Below are 17,739 nucleotides of genomic sequence, written 5' to 3'. Positions count from 1 at the left end.
ATTCCCAACTACTGAAACTCAACCTTCCTTGTTTGTTCTAGAAAATTTCTAAGATTATTTTATGGAAATTTACTATTCCTTTTATTTTTCTATCTTCTATGGTCCTAATATGCCTTCATACTTTTCATCTTCCTTTTTCCTCATTAACTCTTTTTCGGAAAACCGAAAACAATCTCAAGCGAATTTTAAAAATTTTTTGCAAAATTGAGGATTTTGTGTAGAATTTCTAATGTGTTACTTTTATATGTGGGTATAATAAAAGCTTGATGGAATAACTGCGATTGACAAGTTGAGCTCATATTCTCTTGCCAGTTTGTTTTTGAGCCTTTTGCTGTTTATTAAATGTTTACTGGATTCTCATAGTGAAAAATAATCCACCATCTGAGATGTCCAACATATTTAAAATAAATTGTTTATTAAATTTGATCCTTCAGATTCTGGAACATGATTGAGTTTTGTTGACAGGTTTTCCCACTGTCTTTTTCTATTTGATGTCATTTCTCAGCGCCAGCCGCCGTCTCCAAGGTGACGGTTGCCAACGGTGGCAGGTCGGACGCTCTGTACGTCTCGTGGCTACCTGCGGATGGCGTGGTGGACAGCTACCTGGTCCAGCTGGAGGACAGGAAGCGGACCGTCCACATGCTTCCCGTGTCCAGCTCCTCGCCGCCTGAGTGCTCCTTCAACTCGCTGGAGGCCGGACACCTGTATTCAGTCGTCATAGTAACCAGGAGCAGCGGATTGGAGAACACCACCGTGGTCCAGGCTCGAACACGTGAGACTTTCCTGGATGTTTTCACATGTTTGTTGTTGTTTTTTTTTGTTTGTTTTATTTAAGGTACCAATCTGGGTTTGTTGTGTTCTTCTCACAGAACCGGCGACGGCTGGAAACCCAAACGCCGTTCACGCTGGAAGAGACGACTACCTCAAGGTGAGACAATAAAACAAAAAAAACTTTTTCCCGAAAGAAGTAAATGTTTACCAAATTTATGTTTGGTAAACAGAAATTAATAAAAAATTTAAAAATGTCACCACCTCTTTATTTCCAAAAGATGTTTTAGGCAAAATAAACAACTTTTAACAAAAAAAAAAGTACGGTATTATACCATTAATTTAGCAAAACTGTGCAACATTTTAAACTGGCTGAAAAGTTGCAATAAATCTGCAACATTTTAACTGATTGTAATATTGTGACAAAGCTACATTTGTAACTAAACTGTTGCAACAAAGCGGCAGCAATTGTAACTGATTGAACTGCTGCAACAAAGATACATTTCCTTAGTTTCGTTGCTACAGAAATGCAATAAAGCTGCAAGTTGAACTGATTGTAATTTTGCATTAAAGCTACATTTGTAACTGATTAAACTGTTGCAGTAAAGCAGGAACATTACTCAGCGGCCAACAGACCTGCAGCTGTCTACAGTGTAAACCTTCTGGTGTTCCTGTTAGCAGACAGGTGATTTAACTCCTGCACTGTCTGCAGGTGTACTGGCATCACGCAGCAGGAGATCTGGACCGCTATGTGGTTCTGATCAGCTACAACCACACCATCCTGCAGAACCAGAGCGTCCCCACCGGACACAACGAGTGCGCCTTCTCGTCTCTGACGGCAGGGCGACTCTACACCGTCACCGTGGAAACATGGAGCGGCAGCTACGTCAGCAGCATCTCCACCCACGGACGAACTCGTGAGTTGGAGTTTCAGGAGGGGAACCGGACCGGCGCTGGTATGGTTTCTCACCGACGGTTTTGCTTTTCAGTTCCTGCAGCTGTGAGGAATCTGTCGGTCAAGAACGCAGGAACATCAGAGCTGAACGTTACCTGGAGCCCCGCCCTCGGAGACGTCGACCATTACGAGGTCAGTTCAGTCTAAGCATCTATTAAACAATAAAACATCTTCACCATTTTATCAATGATTGACATTATTCATCTAGTGCCGATTCACCACAACCACAGGTGCTTTAAATCCATGAAAATGCTTGAATTCTGTGTTTTCAAGGTTTGGAAAGTACACAGTTTTGCGATGAACTGCAGTTGAATGTTTGATTCAAAGAATAATTTTTTAAAACATTATTTACAGATGAAACCAGTTATTTTCATACACTTTTACATACACATAAAAAGACACAAATTTTTTTCTCTCTGTCTGAAGTTAAGTCAGACTAAACTTTTCTTGTTTAAAGTCAGCCAGAATTACTACAATTATTTCTACTTGCTAAAATACATAAAACTTAACAAGAATATTTTTTAGAGATTATTTTGTAACTTTCTTTCTGTATTGTGTTTTACCATTTAATTTGAGTAGGTTTGTTTGTTTGGATTGTTTCAGTGTAAAGAAGATTTATTACTCCTAATGGATCAATCACTTATTGATCATCCTATATTTTATATGTTATTAAAAGTAGGGGATTTCTTTCTGAAAGTAATGTTTTTCTGAGACTAGTCTGGTGTTTAGAGTGTAAGAAAGACATTTCAAAACAAAACATTTGGTTATAATTTAGTTTAATTTGTCTCTGCTGTAGAATGTAAATTACTATCACAAACAAACTTAATAACAGTAATAAATTATATCATATAATAGTGAACTGAGACTGTCTTTTTAGTATATTTATATTGTCTAAGTGTGGTGCTGGAAAAGTTTGGAAACTTACTTTGAAAGTGCTTGAACTTTACTGTGGAAAAGTGAACAAACAACCTCACCTGAATCACCTGTTTAAGGTGGAGTTTAACCCAGTGGTCATTTCACCTGTTTGCAGGTGACTCTGCTCTTTAACGACACCCGGGTTTTCCCTCCCGCCATGCTGGGCAGCGACGTGCATCATCACCTGCTGACCTCTCTGACCCCGGGGCGCCTCTATAAGATCATGGTGTCCACCTTCAGCGGGCCTCTTCAGGTCGCCCAGGTGATGGAGGGACGGACAGGTGGGACCAAAGTCTTCGTCTCTCCTGATAAAACAAATCTGAGTCCAGATCTTATAAAAACAAATTCTGTTTTTCAGTTCCCAGCGCTGCAAAGAACCTGAGGCTGATTCCCCAACCCGGCCGGACGGACTCTGGCGCTGGGCTGCTTTTCTCCTGGACATCGGGACCCGGAGACCTGGACCTGTACAAAGTGTCTCTGTCACCCATGGTGAGACGGATTTACTCACATTCTCCCTGTAGGAGTGGGAATTAAATCCATATTATTGATTAATTGAATTTGTTTTCTCGAGAGTAAAGCCATATTCATCATTTCTTTTTCGGGGGGAATTGTTGCAGCTGAAATTATGAATGTCTTGGTTATTATTAGTTTTTGGTATTTTCTGCCAAGTTTAAAATGCTTTTATTATTTTTACCAAACTTAATTTTATTTAGACGTGTTTTTATTTGTCAATTTTTTAGAAAAGGAAGTAAATAAATATCAGTTAAAATCAGATCTGATTAAAAATTCATTAATATTAATTTTAAAAAGTACTAGTTTCACTGGTTGATCTTTTTTTTTTTTCATTTTGTAAGTAAATCTACCTGTGGAACTAGTATCTTACCAATTTATTAAAGAATTATTGCATTAAAGCAAACTATATTTTACTGAGAAGCTAAGTGTAAGTTAGCCTTGTCTTATTTCAAGGAGACTTGTCACATAAACAAATTTTCCTGGACAATAAATTGTCAAAGATGATATTGTTATTTTGAGACTATTTTTGAGTAATTTAATGGTAGTAGTGGCATAATAATGCAAGAACATGATCAAAGATCAATAAACTTTAAATTCTAATGAGCATTTAACACTGGAACTGGAAGACATTTTAAATATACAAAATTTAAAAAAAGTCTCTATAAACAACATTGTCCTTCCAGACTGAAAAGTTTTATCCTCCAGTTTTTGGTAGAAAGAGAGAAAACAATAAATCATGAACATTTGTCATTAATTGATTTACTGCTTGTTGTGAATTTCAATCGTACATATAAATTAGACCAGAATTACTTGGTAAGGTTTTGTGTTTTTGCAGTGAGGAGCGTCTTCGTTTTCAGATGAAGATGGATGCTAACATTTTCTCCTTTTGTCTTTTCCAGGATGGCGTTTCCATCGACACTCGTCCCGTCCCCAAACACATCTCTTCCCTCGACTTTTTAGATCTGATCCCAGGCCAGGCTTACCGGGTCTCCATCCAATCACAGAGCGGGACGCTGACCAATAGCAACACAGCGTCTGGCAGAGCAGGTAACGCTGCTGTCGAGTTGTTCGTAACGATGAATAACCACCTTGGATTTTCCTTCTCACTGCTCGTTTTTCCTCCTGCAGCTCCAGCAGCGGTCACCGCCCTGCAGGCCGATAACGGACACACCACCCATAGCCTGACCGTCAGCTGGGAGCGTCCGGTCGGCGCATTCGATGGCTACCGCCTGCAGCTGCTGGATGAAGCGGGAGGCGTGGTGAGGAACCGGTCGGTGGCGGAGGACAGTCAGAGCGAGCAGCTGGAAGGTCTGACCTCTGGGAAGAGGTACCGGGTGAAGCTGGTGACGCTCAGCGGCGGGGTCACATCGCTGGAGGCGGCCGCAGCAGAAGGACAAACCCGTGAGTCATTTTCCTTTTTTAAAGAGGCAGTATCACGTAAAATCTGCTTTGTTTTTATCTTTTCATCATGATATAATCGGATTTCCTCATCTAAAACAAACCTGGAGTGTTGCCTTGATTCTTTCATGCCTGTTTGAGAATTTCCATGGCAACCATTCAGCTCCGCAAAACGCCTGGTTGGACCTAGCCCCACCTTCGAGGTGCAGCTCCTCCCCCACTCAGCTCCTTCAAACTAGTCAGCAGCAATTAGATCTCATTATAGGAGCTACTTCTCAGTGAAATGCTGGTAAAAGAGTTAAAGGGTAAATAAAAGAGCCATGTTGTGATAACATCCTGAAGGCGGTTTCAGAAAAACAGAAGTTTCTTAAAGAGACAGAGGCCCAATTTTAAGGCATTAAACTGCAGAGTAAAATTTCTATTAAGTTATATTTGATATGCAGCATTTTTATATCAATTTAATGTAACATAGTTACTTGGAAAACACATAATACTGCCTTTTAAACGTTAGGAACTTACATTTTATCTTTATTTTTATTACATTTTCAAATGTTGTGATCTTCAAAAATATTAGAGCTCAAACTATTAATTGGATTAATGGTGAGGAAATAATCAACTAACTTAGTAAATGATTAATTATTAACTCAAAAAATGGTTATTAGTTACTTAATCTGTAAATAACATCCTTTTGCTAACGACAAAAGAGAAATCCTCCAGTCGCCATGTTGTTTCATTCAGTGGTTCTTGCTGCAGCGCCCCCATAGGCGAGGAGGGGAACAGCGGAAAATAGAACAAATGTTGCAACTTTGGTCCAAAATGAAACTGAATCAAACTGGACTGTCAGGGAAAACACCCAAAGTTCAGAAACTTTGATAATTTAACAGTACAAAATATTAAACTCTATTTTTTATTTCTGCTCTTAAACTGAAGGAATATTTTCTGCTTTTTTTTCTTTTTTTACATTTGATTCTTAAAGGTGTTAAAGTGAGTTTTGTTCTCCCTTTCAGGTCCTGCTGCTGTTCAAAACCTGACGATCGTCATGGCAAACACAACGTCCCTCAGCTTCTCCTGGCATTCCTCAGACGGCCATGTTGACGCCTACGACCTGTCGCTCTACAGAGTCTCTGAGGCTACGGCCAATCACAGGATGCAGCATCAGCAGGTGAGGCGACGCCTCAGCTCTGTAGTGAAGCTTCATTTCAGAGCTTCCTGTTGCCACCATGTTGTTTTGCTTTCAGACCGCTGGCGAGCCGGTGGACAGGAAGAAGGTGGGTCCAGCTGCAGACCGCTGCGTCTTCTCAGGCCTGAGAGCGGGAAGCCTCTACCGCCTCCTGGTGGTGAGCTGGAGCCACGACATGAGCAGCGACTCGTCGGTCCTTGCCAGAACCGGTCAGTCGACATGATGAGTCCCACTGTCCCCTCATTCTGTCTTCACTTTAACGCTCCTCATCTGTTGTCGTCTGCAGTCCCGGCTCCGGTGTCGGCTCTGCAGGTCCAGAGTTCTGGACGGAGCGACAGGCTGACGGTCAGCTGGCAGCACGGAGCGGGAAGCTGCAGCAGCTACCAGGTAAACACAGTTTGATTGGTGTTTATAAAAGAAATCCAAACATTTAAACACATTTTCCTGAATGTCTGTTGCTTTTGCACTTTTTCCTGTCGCTCAACTTTCCTATAATGTGCAGCACTTTGTGAACAGCTAGTTTAATTTACTATAAACTTGTCCTTATCAAAATCAATAAAAATTATGTATCACTGTAGACACATCAACATCAGTAGATATTACGTCTGGAGGATGTAGGCAGAGGAACGGATTTTTATTTATATGAGCTTAAACCAAGATTTATTTTATCCACATTTAAATAGTTTTGATTATTTTTTGATAGCATATTATATTAGATAAAGAAAGAAAGTAAATTTCAGCCATAAAAATAAATTTTTTTGGAAAAGCAAGAATATTTCTGAGCTCTGAAAGTCAAATATTTTCCTTTCCTTGTTCTTTCATTAAATGTTTTGGAGTTTATTCTCAGAATTTCTGAGTTTGTTGGTGGAAATTAACTCTTTCTTTACTGTTTTTATTATTACTTTATATCATGGTGACCTTATTTTTTTATTATTTGAAATGCTCAATAATTTGGGCTTCTTAAATTTTGGATTACAATTATTTAATTACAATTATGATTTTTGAAATATGTTCCCCAAAAATGTATTTAAGATAAAGTAAATATTTTTGAATGCATGTGTTTTTAGTTTTTAGATGTTATTTAGTCTTTTTTTTAAAAGTTAAATTTTCCAATAGGATATTTAAAATTACATTGTATTAGAATCTGTTCAATTTGCTGCTGTTGCAATCAAAACAAATGTATAAATTACAAATAAAAAAAGGGATAATTCTTGGAAAAAACCCTGAATATAATAAATAAATTTTCCCTAAACGGATGCAGCAGTTTTTATTTGTTTTTATGGTTTAAGGTTCTGCTGTACGACTTGTCCGGATCCGCTCAGGACGCTCAGATGCTGGGGGCGGAGCACAGCAGCCACACCTTCCTCGGTCTGACCGCTGGCCGGCTGTATCGCGCTGATGTCATCACTCACAGCGGCGATCTGACCAATAGTGTCTCAGGATTTGGACGAACCTGTAAGCCATTAAAAATAACAAATATAAAAAGCTAATTTGTTGATTTTAAGGTTTATTTTTTCTGTCCTGTTAGCTCCAGAGCCACCCAGCCACCTGTCCGTCAGACCTGGCCCGACCAATCAGTCGGTAGAGCTGCTGTGGTCTGGCCCCGCCTCCGGGGACTATGACAACTTCAGCCTGCAGTGGGCGCCAGAGGACCCACTGTCCGTCACACAGACGCACCTCAGCAGCCGCATCGTCAGCGGGATGTTTCCAGGACGACAGTACAACTTCACCGTGACGACCGTCAGCGGGGGCGGAGCCAAAAGTGGACCTACGGCCAGCAGCCAACCAATCCAGAAGAGCGTCAGAACAAGTAGGCGGAGCCAGTAAAATTTACTGTTAAAAATAAAGCTGCTCAAACCAAGAATATGTAAAGGAAAAGAAAACTAACAGCTTTCTTTGTTTTCTTTTTTTTTTTAGCTAATTTTATTTATTAAATGAAAACATTTTATTAAATATATTTGAACAAATAATTGTGGAGATAGACTAACTTTCTTTTTCCAAAAATTAAATAAAATAATGAAATTATTTCAATATATATCAGTAATTTCATATGCTGCTTTAGTTCAAAGGTCATAAAAGCAGGAAAAACAATGTTTTTGCTAATTGTATGTAATAGATGAAAAAAGTATTTAAACAAATCATTCTGGAGACGGACTGACGTTTTACTGTGGTTAAAAAAATGCAGAAATTAAATAAATTAATGTATTTATTTTTGGCATATCAATAATATGTAAATTTCATGTGCTTCATTAGTTTAAAGAAATAAAAATGGAAAAGCAAGCATTTATTTGTTGAAAAAACAATTATCTTTTAGACAACTTTATTCAATAAGTGCGAACATTTCATTTAAAATATTTAAGCAAATCATATTCTAGAAATAGACTAACGTTCTGAGGGGTTTAAAATTAAATTAAATTAAATAATGAAATTATTTTGCTATACCAATAATAAACAATAATTTGAAGACATTGAATTAATATAAGTTATGACAACATTTAATTTCACTTTGGGATCAATAAAGTATTTTTGAATTTGATATATAAAATTTAATTTGCTGCTTTAGTTGAAAGATCATAAAAATGGAAAAACATTTTTCAGGTTGGCCACCAGGTGGCAGCAGAGTAATAGCTGCTTGTTTTTTAATCCATTTTTTATCACATTCTGTGTGTTTGTGAGATTTTGGCTGCAGGGATCAAAGTGATCGCTGCAAGGAATAAAAAATAAATAAATAAAAGTAATAATCCGGGACACATTTGAAGTATTTATAAATCCGACCCAGTTTGTTCTGGTCGGCCTGTAGAAGCAGATTTATGTCACTTCTGAACGTCAACATGTCATGTGGAGAAAGAAATCAGGTTTTATCTTAATGTTTTAACATTACAGATTTACAATCAGCTGTGTTACAGTCCAGTCAGAACCAGTACCTTTCTGCCACACTTATCAGAACTCCATCCTGCAGGTCCATCTCCTCTGCGGTCCATCCACTGCTTCCCTCTGTCTTCCTCCGCCCTCTCCTGCTCCTGGACGCCACCGCTCGCTGACTTCGACTCCTACGAGGTCGAATGCCGTCGCCACGACAACGGGGAACTGACCTCGACCCTGCGGCTGGCCGGCGGAGTCACCGCGGTAACGTTGGACCATCTGGACGCGTTCAGGAAGTACGCGGTGACGGTCAGGGTGTCGTCAGCCGGGCAGACGAGTCCAGCGGCGACTCAGACCGCCATCACCATGATTGACCGTGAGCTTAAAAACATACACATGCACACACACACACACACACACACACACACACACACACACACACACACACACACAGAGCTCCAACCTTTAGACTGTTTTGCCCCCTTTTGGCACTTTGAAGAACTTTATGGGATTTCATTTAGTTTTTGGAAAGAATAAAAATCTAAATGGTAAAAGTGTAAATCATTAACGAGGAATTACAGTTTGAACAAATTCAATCTCGACATGAACTAGAGATTTGAAGCTGCTAAAAATAATTAATCCTTCGATATAGTCAATACTAAAACCAAATAATCATCCAGATATAGTAATTGGTATTAATATAGATTAGAACTATGACAGTTTATTTGGGTTGATACAGACAAGGGAAAAAAGGAGTAAATTTCTACAGAAAATGCAGAAATTTTGAGATTAATCTTAGAAATTTTCTAGCATTTTTTAGCTCAAAAGTTGAGAATTTACATTTTTAGAGTCTCAGAAAACTTCAAAGTTGTTTTTGTTTAGAAAATTTCAGAAATTAATCTAAGAATTTCTGATCTTTTGCTCTCAAATTTACTCTAAAATCACCCTAATAAGCCATTGATGTGTAGAAATCGGTTAAAAACTGACCAATTTTTTTAACCCAAATTGTCTCTTACACCTTACCTGCTGGAAGTTTTAAACTACTAAAGTACATCCAGAAAAAACTTATGCGACCCTCTATAGCCGACAAGACAGACAGATTGAAAATAAGAAAATGTTAATAGATGCTATAAACAAGCTGTGCTAATGCTACAATACATAATATAACAATATATAATTTATTTAGTAGAATTAATTGAACAGATTTCTTATTTTCTGAAGGTTTTTAGGTCAGAGCAGAATTCCTGACATTCCTTCCAGTGCAGATTTCCGTTTCTGAAAACCTTCCTGGCTTAAGTTAATTAACGGTTAACAAGGTCACATGGACTTCCTGCTATCTGAGCAGCTTCCTGTTGTGCTGCGCTCTTAATAACCAATGAGTCATTTTATTTTTCTTTGACCTTTCAGAGATGAAGTCAGTGTGACCCAAAACACAAGTTTCTTCTCCAACCTTTTCTTCCTTATTTGTTCTTCCACTTCCTGCCTGTGCGACACCATAAATCAACCTGACACGAGGACACTGGGAAAAAAAGACATTAGTAGAAGAAGAAGAGATAACACTGGAAGTTTCTAACCTCCACAGCAGCAGTTTGAAGAATCCGTGGGGAAGATTATATTGATTTAAACTGGATATATTATGCAAAATTCAATTTTTATGCCTCCATTTTGGTCTCAACTGCTTCTAACAACAAATAAAGCGCAAATTGTTTTTATTTTTTGGCACTAAATTCATGTTTTTTGGTGTCTGGAAACTGAAACATTTCAAAAACCTTGCAATTGTTGAGTCATATTTTACACACTGTTACCTACACGTTACCTAGCAACCCAAACTGAGCTCCGGCACATTTGGTCAGCTGGTTTTACTGTGGTTTTATGTGCTGAACAATGGCTGCAACAATGGCAAAGACAAATGTTTTGTTGTTGACTTACCTTCCAGAAATCACTTGCTGCATCCTTGTTGGTTGTACAGGAGGCTCCATTTCTGCTTTTCAAAGATGCACAGTTGTCTAATTGTACATCTGTTGACAGCCGTTTTCATGTAAACGTTGAAGAATCGCTTTTAAACGTTTGGGTGATGAATGAATTTTCTGTCAGGTCCCCCCGTCCCGCCGCCCGGTGTTCATGTCAGCGAGAAGTCGTCCAAAATGACGTCGTCCTCCATCTTGTTCCGCTTCAACTGTTCCTGGTTCAGCGACGCTAACGGAGCCATCAGATACTTCTCTGTGATCGTAGCCGAGTCAGACGGTACGGAAACTCCTCCACAGCTGCTTTTATGCTTCTCAGATTTTTCTCCCTCTATGACAAGAAGTGAAACTACTCGTTAATCTCAACAGCCAATGAAAATCTGCAGCCGGAACAGCGCCACCCGATGCCATCATATCGCGATTACATCAGCAATTCCTCTGTCAGAGCGTATCAGACAGCGTACTTCCCGAGCCGCTGCCCTCAGGACACAGAGAGCGCCGGCGGACAGGTAGCCGCTGCAAAAACACCAAGTATTTATCGTTTAGTTTCTAGAACAAATATCTTGGTACACTAGAAATGACACACAACTACTGCCAATAAGACAAGAACATTTCTGAGTTGGAAAAGTTAAAAATGAGCCAGAAAGACAATTTTTGACATTCTCAGAAATTTGAGGAAAAAACATGGAGATTTTTCTAGCAAATTTTTGACTTTCCAAACTCAAAAAATTCTCCATTTTTAATAGAAAATTTCTGAAAGGTACTCCTTTAAGAAATAAAAGGCTTGTTTTCAGTAAATAATTCTTGAATATGAATAAAACCTGTTTTATTAATAATACAAAACGTACATACATAATAATACATACTTCCTTGTTATCAGTGAAATATAATCTGCCTGTGGAACAAGTATTTTTTTCATCAGTATTCAAGAATTATTTATTGAAAACAAGTTCATGTACCTGGCTTGTACTATTTGTATAAAAAGACTTGGTAAGATTTTGTGTTTTTGCAGTGTATTGAAAGATTAAATTGTTGTTTAAATGTGGACAGAATGATTTGTTTTCTGTTGATCAGTTAAAAATGATCAATAATGTATTCCTTAGATAGTAATTATTCGTTACCTGATCAGGTGGTGGAGGTGAATCTGGGTGCAGGTGGAGAGCGGCTGGGCGGAGCCTGCGATCATTACCATGACGACGACCTGTACCTTGGTTATGGCGGCTTCTGTGACGGGCCGCTGAAACCTAAAACGTCTTACAGGTGAGCAGAAGGCAGAGACAGGTGAGGCAGCAGGAGGCGGCCAGTGATAACCAGGTGTGTGTGTGTGTGTGTAGGCTGAGTGTGCGAGCCTTCACCAAACTGTTTGATGAAAACCACAGAGAAGTGGCCGAGCCGCTCTTCTCAGACACGTATCTGTCGTCGCCGCTCAGGACGCATGCAGGTGAGAAACGCTTAACACCTGAAACATTTTTGGTCCGAACCCGAAGCTTCACTCCAACCTCGCCTCTTCCCGCCAGAGCCTCTAGGGGGCGTGGTGGAGGGCCTGAGCGCCGGGATGTTCCTCATCGGCATGATGGTGGCCGTCGTCTCCCTGCTGGCCTACAGGCAGCGGCTGCGCAAAGTGTGAGTGGAAAACAAAAATGTAAACATTTCCATTTCTTTTTCTAGAAAATCTCTGAGATTTATGTCAAAATTCTATTTTTCTCTAGCAATTTTTCAGACTCAGAAATTTCCTCTTTTTTTTTTTCAAAAGTTTCTGAGATTATTCCCAAAATTTGAGTTTTTTCTAGTTCATTTTCAAACTCAAATTTCAATGTTTTTTTTTTTCAAATTTCTCAGATTATTCTAAAAAAATTTATTTTTTGTTGCAATTTTTCAAAATCAAAAATCTTTTTTCCGTAGATTTCTGAATTTATCAAAATGATTTTTTTTCTACCAATTTTTCAAAGTCAGAAAATTCCTAGCTTGTTTTCTAAAACAATTCTTAGATTGGTCTCAAAGTTGTTTTGTTTTTTTTCTAGAAAATCTTTACTTTTCAAATTCAAAATGTCCACATTTTTTATTTTGCTATTTTTTTAGCAGTTGTTCTTTTAATGAGTCTGAATATTGAAGGCAGCAATTAATCAAGTACTAAATTAGATTTATTAATCAAAATTAATCATAGCTGTAAAACACGTTGTGATTGTCACTCCAAGAGCAAAAAGCAGCATTTTAAAGACCCGGTTCTGTTGGTTCTGCAGGGCCGTGCAGGAGAACCCGGTGGTGAGGATGAGTATGTGGAAAGACGTCCCGGCTTCGGGGATGTATATGGGAGTGAGGAGGTGAGTCTGCATCTATAAATATTCTGCAGCAGAACATTTCCAGCGTCTCCCACGTCCGATATGTGAGGCTGTGAAGAATTAGTTTCCAATAAGAGTCCAGTTCTGTAATAGATAAATAATTGGATGCAAAAGGAGTTTAGTGGGAGATTTAAAAAAAAATTGAACCATGTGAAACTAAAACAGTCACGTGAGGAGCTTTCCATAGAAAATATTTAGATATTTTCTCCAATGTTTATTCCACAAAATCTTACCAAATATTTTTGTCTAGTTTCCAGTGCAAATATCTTAGTAAACTTAAAAAAAGGCAAAACTAACTTATAAGTAACTTATTTTATAAAAATAATTCATTTATATTCATAAAAAGTTTAATTCTCTGGTGATTATTTCACTTATAATAAGACATTTTCCCCTTTTCATAGGTGAAATAATCTGCTAATCTTTCTCATCAATATTTAAGAATTATTGGCGTATATTGAAGTATATTGTGGAAAAAAACCCATTTCTGATAAACGATAAAATAAATATCCATCCATCCATCCATCTTCTTCCGCTTATCCGAGGTCGGGTCGCGGGGGTAGCAGCTTCAGAAGGGAGGCCCAGACTTCCCTCTCCCCAGCCACTTCTTCTAGCTCCTCCGGGGGAATCCCGAGGCGTTCCCAGGCCAGCCGAGAGACATAGTCCCTCCAGCGTGTCCTGGGTCTTCCCCGGGGCCTCCTCCCGGTGGGACGTGCCCGGAACACCTCACCAGGGAGGCGTCCAGGAGGCATCCTGACCAGATGCCCAAGCCACCTCAACTGGCTCCTCTCGATGTGAAGGAGCAGCGGCTCTACTCTGAGTCCCTCCCGGATGACTGAGCTTCTCACCCTATCTCTAAGGGAGAGCCCAGCCACCCTGCAGAGAAAACCCATTTCGGCCGCTTGTATCCGCGATCTCGTTCTTTCGGTCATGACCCAAAGCTCATGACCATAGATGAGGGTGGGAACGTAGATCGACCGGTAAATCGAGAGCTTCGCTTTTTGGCTCAGCTCTCTCTTCACCACGACGGACCGGTACAGCGCCCGCTTGACAGCAGACGCTGCGCCAATCCGCCTGTCGATCTCCCGCTCCCTTCTTCCCCCATTCGTGAACAAGATCCCGAGATACTTAAAATCCTCCACTTGGGGCAGGACACCCCCCCTGACCCGGAGAAGGCACTCTACCCTTTTCCGGCTCAAGACCATGGCCTCGGATTTGGAGGCACTGATCCCCATCCCGGCCGCTTCACACTCGGCTGCGAACCGATCCAGCGAGAGCTGCAGATCACGATCTGATGAAGCCAAAAGGACCACATCGTCTGCGAAAAGTAGAGATGAGATCCTAAGGCCACCAAATCGGATCCTCTCAACACCTTGGCTGCGCCTAGAAATTCTGTCAATGAAAGTGATGAACAGAATCGGTGACAAAGGGCAGCCCTGGCGGAGTCCAACTCTCACCGGAAACGAGTCCGACTTACTGCCGGCAATGCGGACCAGACTCTGACTCCGGTCATACAGGGACCTGACAGCCCGTATCAAAGGGCCCGGTACCCCATACTCCCGGAGAACCCCCCACAGGGCTCCCCGAGGGACACGGTCGAACGCCTTCTCCAAGTCCACAAAACACATGTAGACTGGTTGGGCGAACTCCCATGCACCCTCCAGGACCCTGCTGAGGGTGTAGAGCTGGTCCAGTGTTCCACGACCAGGACGAAAACCACACTGCTCTTCCTGAATCCGAGGTTCGACTATCCGACGGACCCTCCTCTCCAGGACCCCTGAATAGACCTTGCCAGGGAGGCTTAAGAGTGTGACCCCTCTATAATTGGAGCACACCCTCCGGTCCCCCTTTTTGAACAGGGGGACCACCACCCCAGTCTGCCAGTCCAGGGGAACTGCCCCCGATGTCCATGCGATATTGCAGAGTCGCGTCAACCAACACAACCCTACAACATCCAGAGCCTTAAGGAACTCCGGGCGGATCTCATCCACCCCCGGGGCCTTGCCACCGAGGAGCTTTTTAACCACCTCGGCGACCTCGCCCCCAGAGATTGGAGAGCCCAACCCAGAGTCCCCAGGCTCTGCTTCCTCAGTGGAAGGCATGTTGGTGGGATTGAGGAGGTCTTCGAAGTACTCTGCCCACCGGCCCACAACGTCCCGAGTAGAGGTCAGCAGCACACCATCCCCACTATAAACAGTGTTGGTGCTGCACCGCTTCCCCCCCCTGAGACGCCGGATGGCGGACCAGAATCGCCTCGAAGCCGTGCGGAAGTCTTTCTCCATGGCCTCTCCAAACTCCTCCCACGCCCGAGTTTTTGCCTCGCAAACCGCCCGAGCCGCATGCCGCTTCGCCCGCCGGTACCCATCAGCTGCTTCCGGAGTCCCACAGGCCAAAAAGGCTCGATAGGACTCCTTCTTCAGCCTGACGGCATCCCTCACCGAAGGTGTCCACCAACGGGTTCGAGGGTTGCCGCCGCGACAGGCACCGACAACCTTGCGGCCACAGCTCCGATCGGCCGCCTCGACAATGGAGGCACGGAACACGGTCCACTCAGACTCCATGTCCCCCACCTCCCCCGGGACGTGTTCGAAGTTTTGCCGGAGATGGGAGTTAAAGCTCCGTCTCACAGGGGATTCCGCCAGACGTTCCCAGCAGACCCTCACAACACGTTTGGGCCTGCCAGGTCTGACCGGCTTTCGCCCCCACCACCGGAGCCAACTCACCACCAGGTAGTGGTCAGTGGACAGCTCCGCACCTCTCTTCACCCGAGTGTCCAAGACATACGGCCGCAGATCCGATGAAACGATGACAAAGTCGATCATCGAACTGCGGCCTAGGGTGTCCTGGTGCCAAGTGCACATATGGACACCCTTATGCTTGAACATGGTGTTCGTTATGGACAATCCATGGCGAGCACAGAAGTCCAGCAACAGAACACCGCTCGAGTTCAGGTCGGGTGGGCCGTTCCTCCCAACCACGCCCCTCCAGGTCTCACTGTCGTTGCCCACGTGAGCGTTGAAGTCCCCCATCAGAACAAGGGAGTCCCCAGGAGGAGCACTCTCCAGTACCCCCTCTAAGGACTCCAAAAAGGGTGGGTAATCTGAACTGTCGTTCGGCCCGTAAGCACAAACGACAGTCAGAACCCGTCCCCCCACCCGTAGGCGGAGGGATGCTACCCTCTCGTTCACCGGGGTAAACCCCAACGTACAGGCGCCGAGATGGGGAGCAACAAGTATGCCCACTCCTGCCCGACGTCTCTCTCCCTGGGCAACTCCAGAGTGGAAGTATGTCCAGCCCCTCTCAAGGAGACTGGTTCCAGAACCAGAGCCATGCGTCGAGGTGAGACCGACTATTTCTAGCCGGAACCTCTCGACCTCACGCACTAGCTCCGGCTCCTTCCCCACCAGAGAGGTGACATTCCACGTCCCAAGAGCCAGTTTCTGCAACCGAGGATCGGACCGCCAGGGTCCCCTCCCTTGGCCGCCACCCATCACACAGTGCACCCGACCCCTTTGGCCCCTCCCACGGGTGGTGGGCCCATGGGAGGGGGGGCCCATGTTTCCTCTTCGGGCTGAGCCCGGCCGGGCTCCATGGGTAAAAGCCCGGCCACCAGACGCTCGCCATCGTGCCCCCCCTCCAGGCCTGGCTCCAGAGTGGGGCCCCGGTGACCCGCGTCCGGGCGAGGGAACACCAAGTCCAAGGTTTTCTTTCATCATTGGGGTCTTCGGGCTGCACTTTGTCTGGTCCCTCACCTAGGACCTGTCTGCCTTGGGTGACCCTACCAGGGGCATGAAGCCCCAGACAGCATAGCTCCTAGGATCATTGGGGCACTCAAACCCCTCCACCACGATAAGGTGGCAGCCCATGGAGGAGTAAATAAATAAAAATAAATATATTTGTGTATTTTACTGTGAACATTAACTGACTGTTTTCTGTTTCCCTGCAGTAACCGGCGGGTCACCAGGTGAGCTTCTCTGTAAATCTGAGGCTGAAGCAGCAGATTATTGTTCACATGTTGTTCACATGTTGTTCACATGTCCCCCTCCTTCCTCCAGTCCCGTCAAAGCGTGCCACTTTGAGTCCCATCTGAACAAACTGCAGGCCGACTCCAACTACCTGCTGTCCGAGGAGTTTGAGGTAATTTCAGACGAAAATGTTTACTGCTGTTTTTTCACCTTATAGATTTTCCATCCTCTCCTACTGATGTAAATCATTAAAAAGTTAGTTTATTTCAATAATTTGGCTGTATTTACAACATTAAAGAAAGGTTGGTAAGCAGAACCAGGATCCCGATCTGCTCTAGACTTTGTGCTTCATCCTGGTTTTTAGCTTTCCCTGCACAGATTGTAATTTCCCTTCGGTGTTAAGTGAACCCAGAACTGCACAGTGAATCTCGTGTTTCTGCAGGATCTGAAGGATGTGGGCCGCAACCAGACGATGGACGTGGCCAGACTGCCGGAAAACCGCGGGAAGAACCGCTACAACAACATCCTGCCGTGTAAGTTTATTCAGCAACTCAACATCTGGTAGAAACCTACCATTCAAACAGGACAGAGCTTTAATTAATGAAAGCTACAGCACTAAATAACACAATTGATTTCTGCAGCAGAGAGAAAATATTCAAGTTCAATCCTGATTCCTATTGGCGAGAGATGGCGTGACCTTTGCTCCCAATTCAGTGCATCAACTATAATCCTAACTTCACGTGGATTATAGTCACTGCGTTTTTTTCCACCTGATAGTTTGGTGGCTTTGGTTCGATTTTGGACCAAGGTTGAAAAATTTGCTACATTTTCAGCTGCTGTGATTCTCTTTCTCACTGCAATGTGTCAAAAAAATCAAACCCTT

General features: G+C 42.8%; 1 protein-coding gene across 1 annotated transcript in view; it reads left to right on the top strand.

Annotated features, from left to right (window-relative positions):
- ptprb (protein tyrosine phosphatase receptor type b) overlaps positions 1-17,739 on the top strand; it is a 40,920-nt gene that overhangs the window by 15,812 nt on the left and 7,369 nt on the right. Inside the window, exons 11-33 of the mRNA XM_028043728.1 lie at positions 506-772; positions 870-928; positions 1,481-1,685; positions 1,758-1,855; positions 2,754-2,919; positions 2,997-3,127; positions 4,051-4,198; positions 4,280-4,552; positions 5,557-5,711; positions 5,788-5,938; positions 6,016-6,116; positions 7,019-7,184; positions 7,258-7,539; positions 8,689-8,967; positions 10,686-10,835; positions 10,925-11,064; positions 11,685-11,815; positions 11,890-11,996; positions 12,073-12,178; positions 12,796-12,876; positions 16,838-16,855; positions 16,947-17,028; positions 17,299-17,389. Coding sequence (XP_027899529.1) covers positions 506-772; positions 870-928; positions 1,481-1,685; positions 1,758-1,855; positions 2,754-2,919; positions 2,997-3,127; positions 4,051-4,198; positions 4,280-4,552; positions 5,557-5,711; positions 5,788-5,938; positions 6,016-6,116; positions 7,019-7,184; positions 7,258-7,539; positions 8,689-8,967; positions 10,686-10,835; positions 10,925-11,064; positions 11,685-11,815; positions 11,890-11,996; positions 12,073-12,178; positions 12,796-12,876; positions 16,838-16,855; positions 16,947-17,028; positions 17,299-17,389 — 3,387 coding nt within the window. The remainder of the gene's footprint in view (positions 1-505; positions 773-869; positions 929-1,480; positions 1,686-1,757; positions 1,856-2,753; positions 2,920-2,996; positions 3,128-4,050; positions 4,199-4,279; positions 4,553-5,556; positions 5,712-5,787; positions 5,939-6,015; positions 6,117-7,018; positions 7,185-7,257; positions 7,540-8,688; positions 8,968-10,685; positions 10,836-10,924; positions 11,065-11,684; positions 11,816-11,889; positions 11,997-12,072; positions 12,179-12,795; positions 12,877-16,837; positions 16,856-16,946; positions 17,029-17,298; positions 17,390-17,739) is intronic.

The sequence above is a fragment of the Xiphophorus couchianus genome, chromosome 17 (assembly GCF_001444195.1).
Source record: "Xiphophorus couchianus chromosome 17, X_couchianus-1.0, whole genome shotgun sequence".
Taxonomy (NCBI): Eukaryota; Metazoa; Chordata; class Actinopteri; order Cyprinodontiformes; family Poeciliidae; genus Xiphophorus; species Xiphophorus couchianus.
Note: the sequence above shows the minus strand (reverse complement) of the source record. Positions and strands in the feature narration are given on the sequence as shown.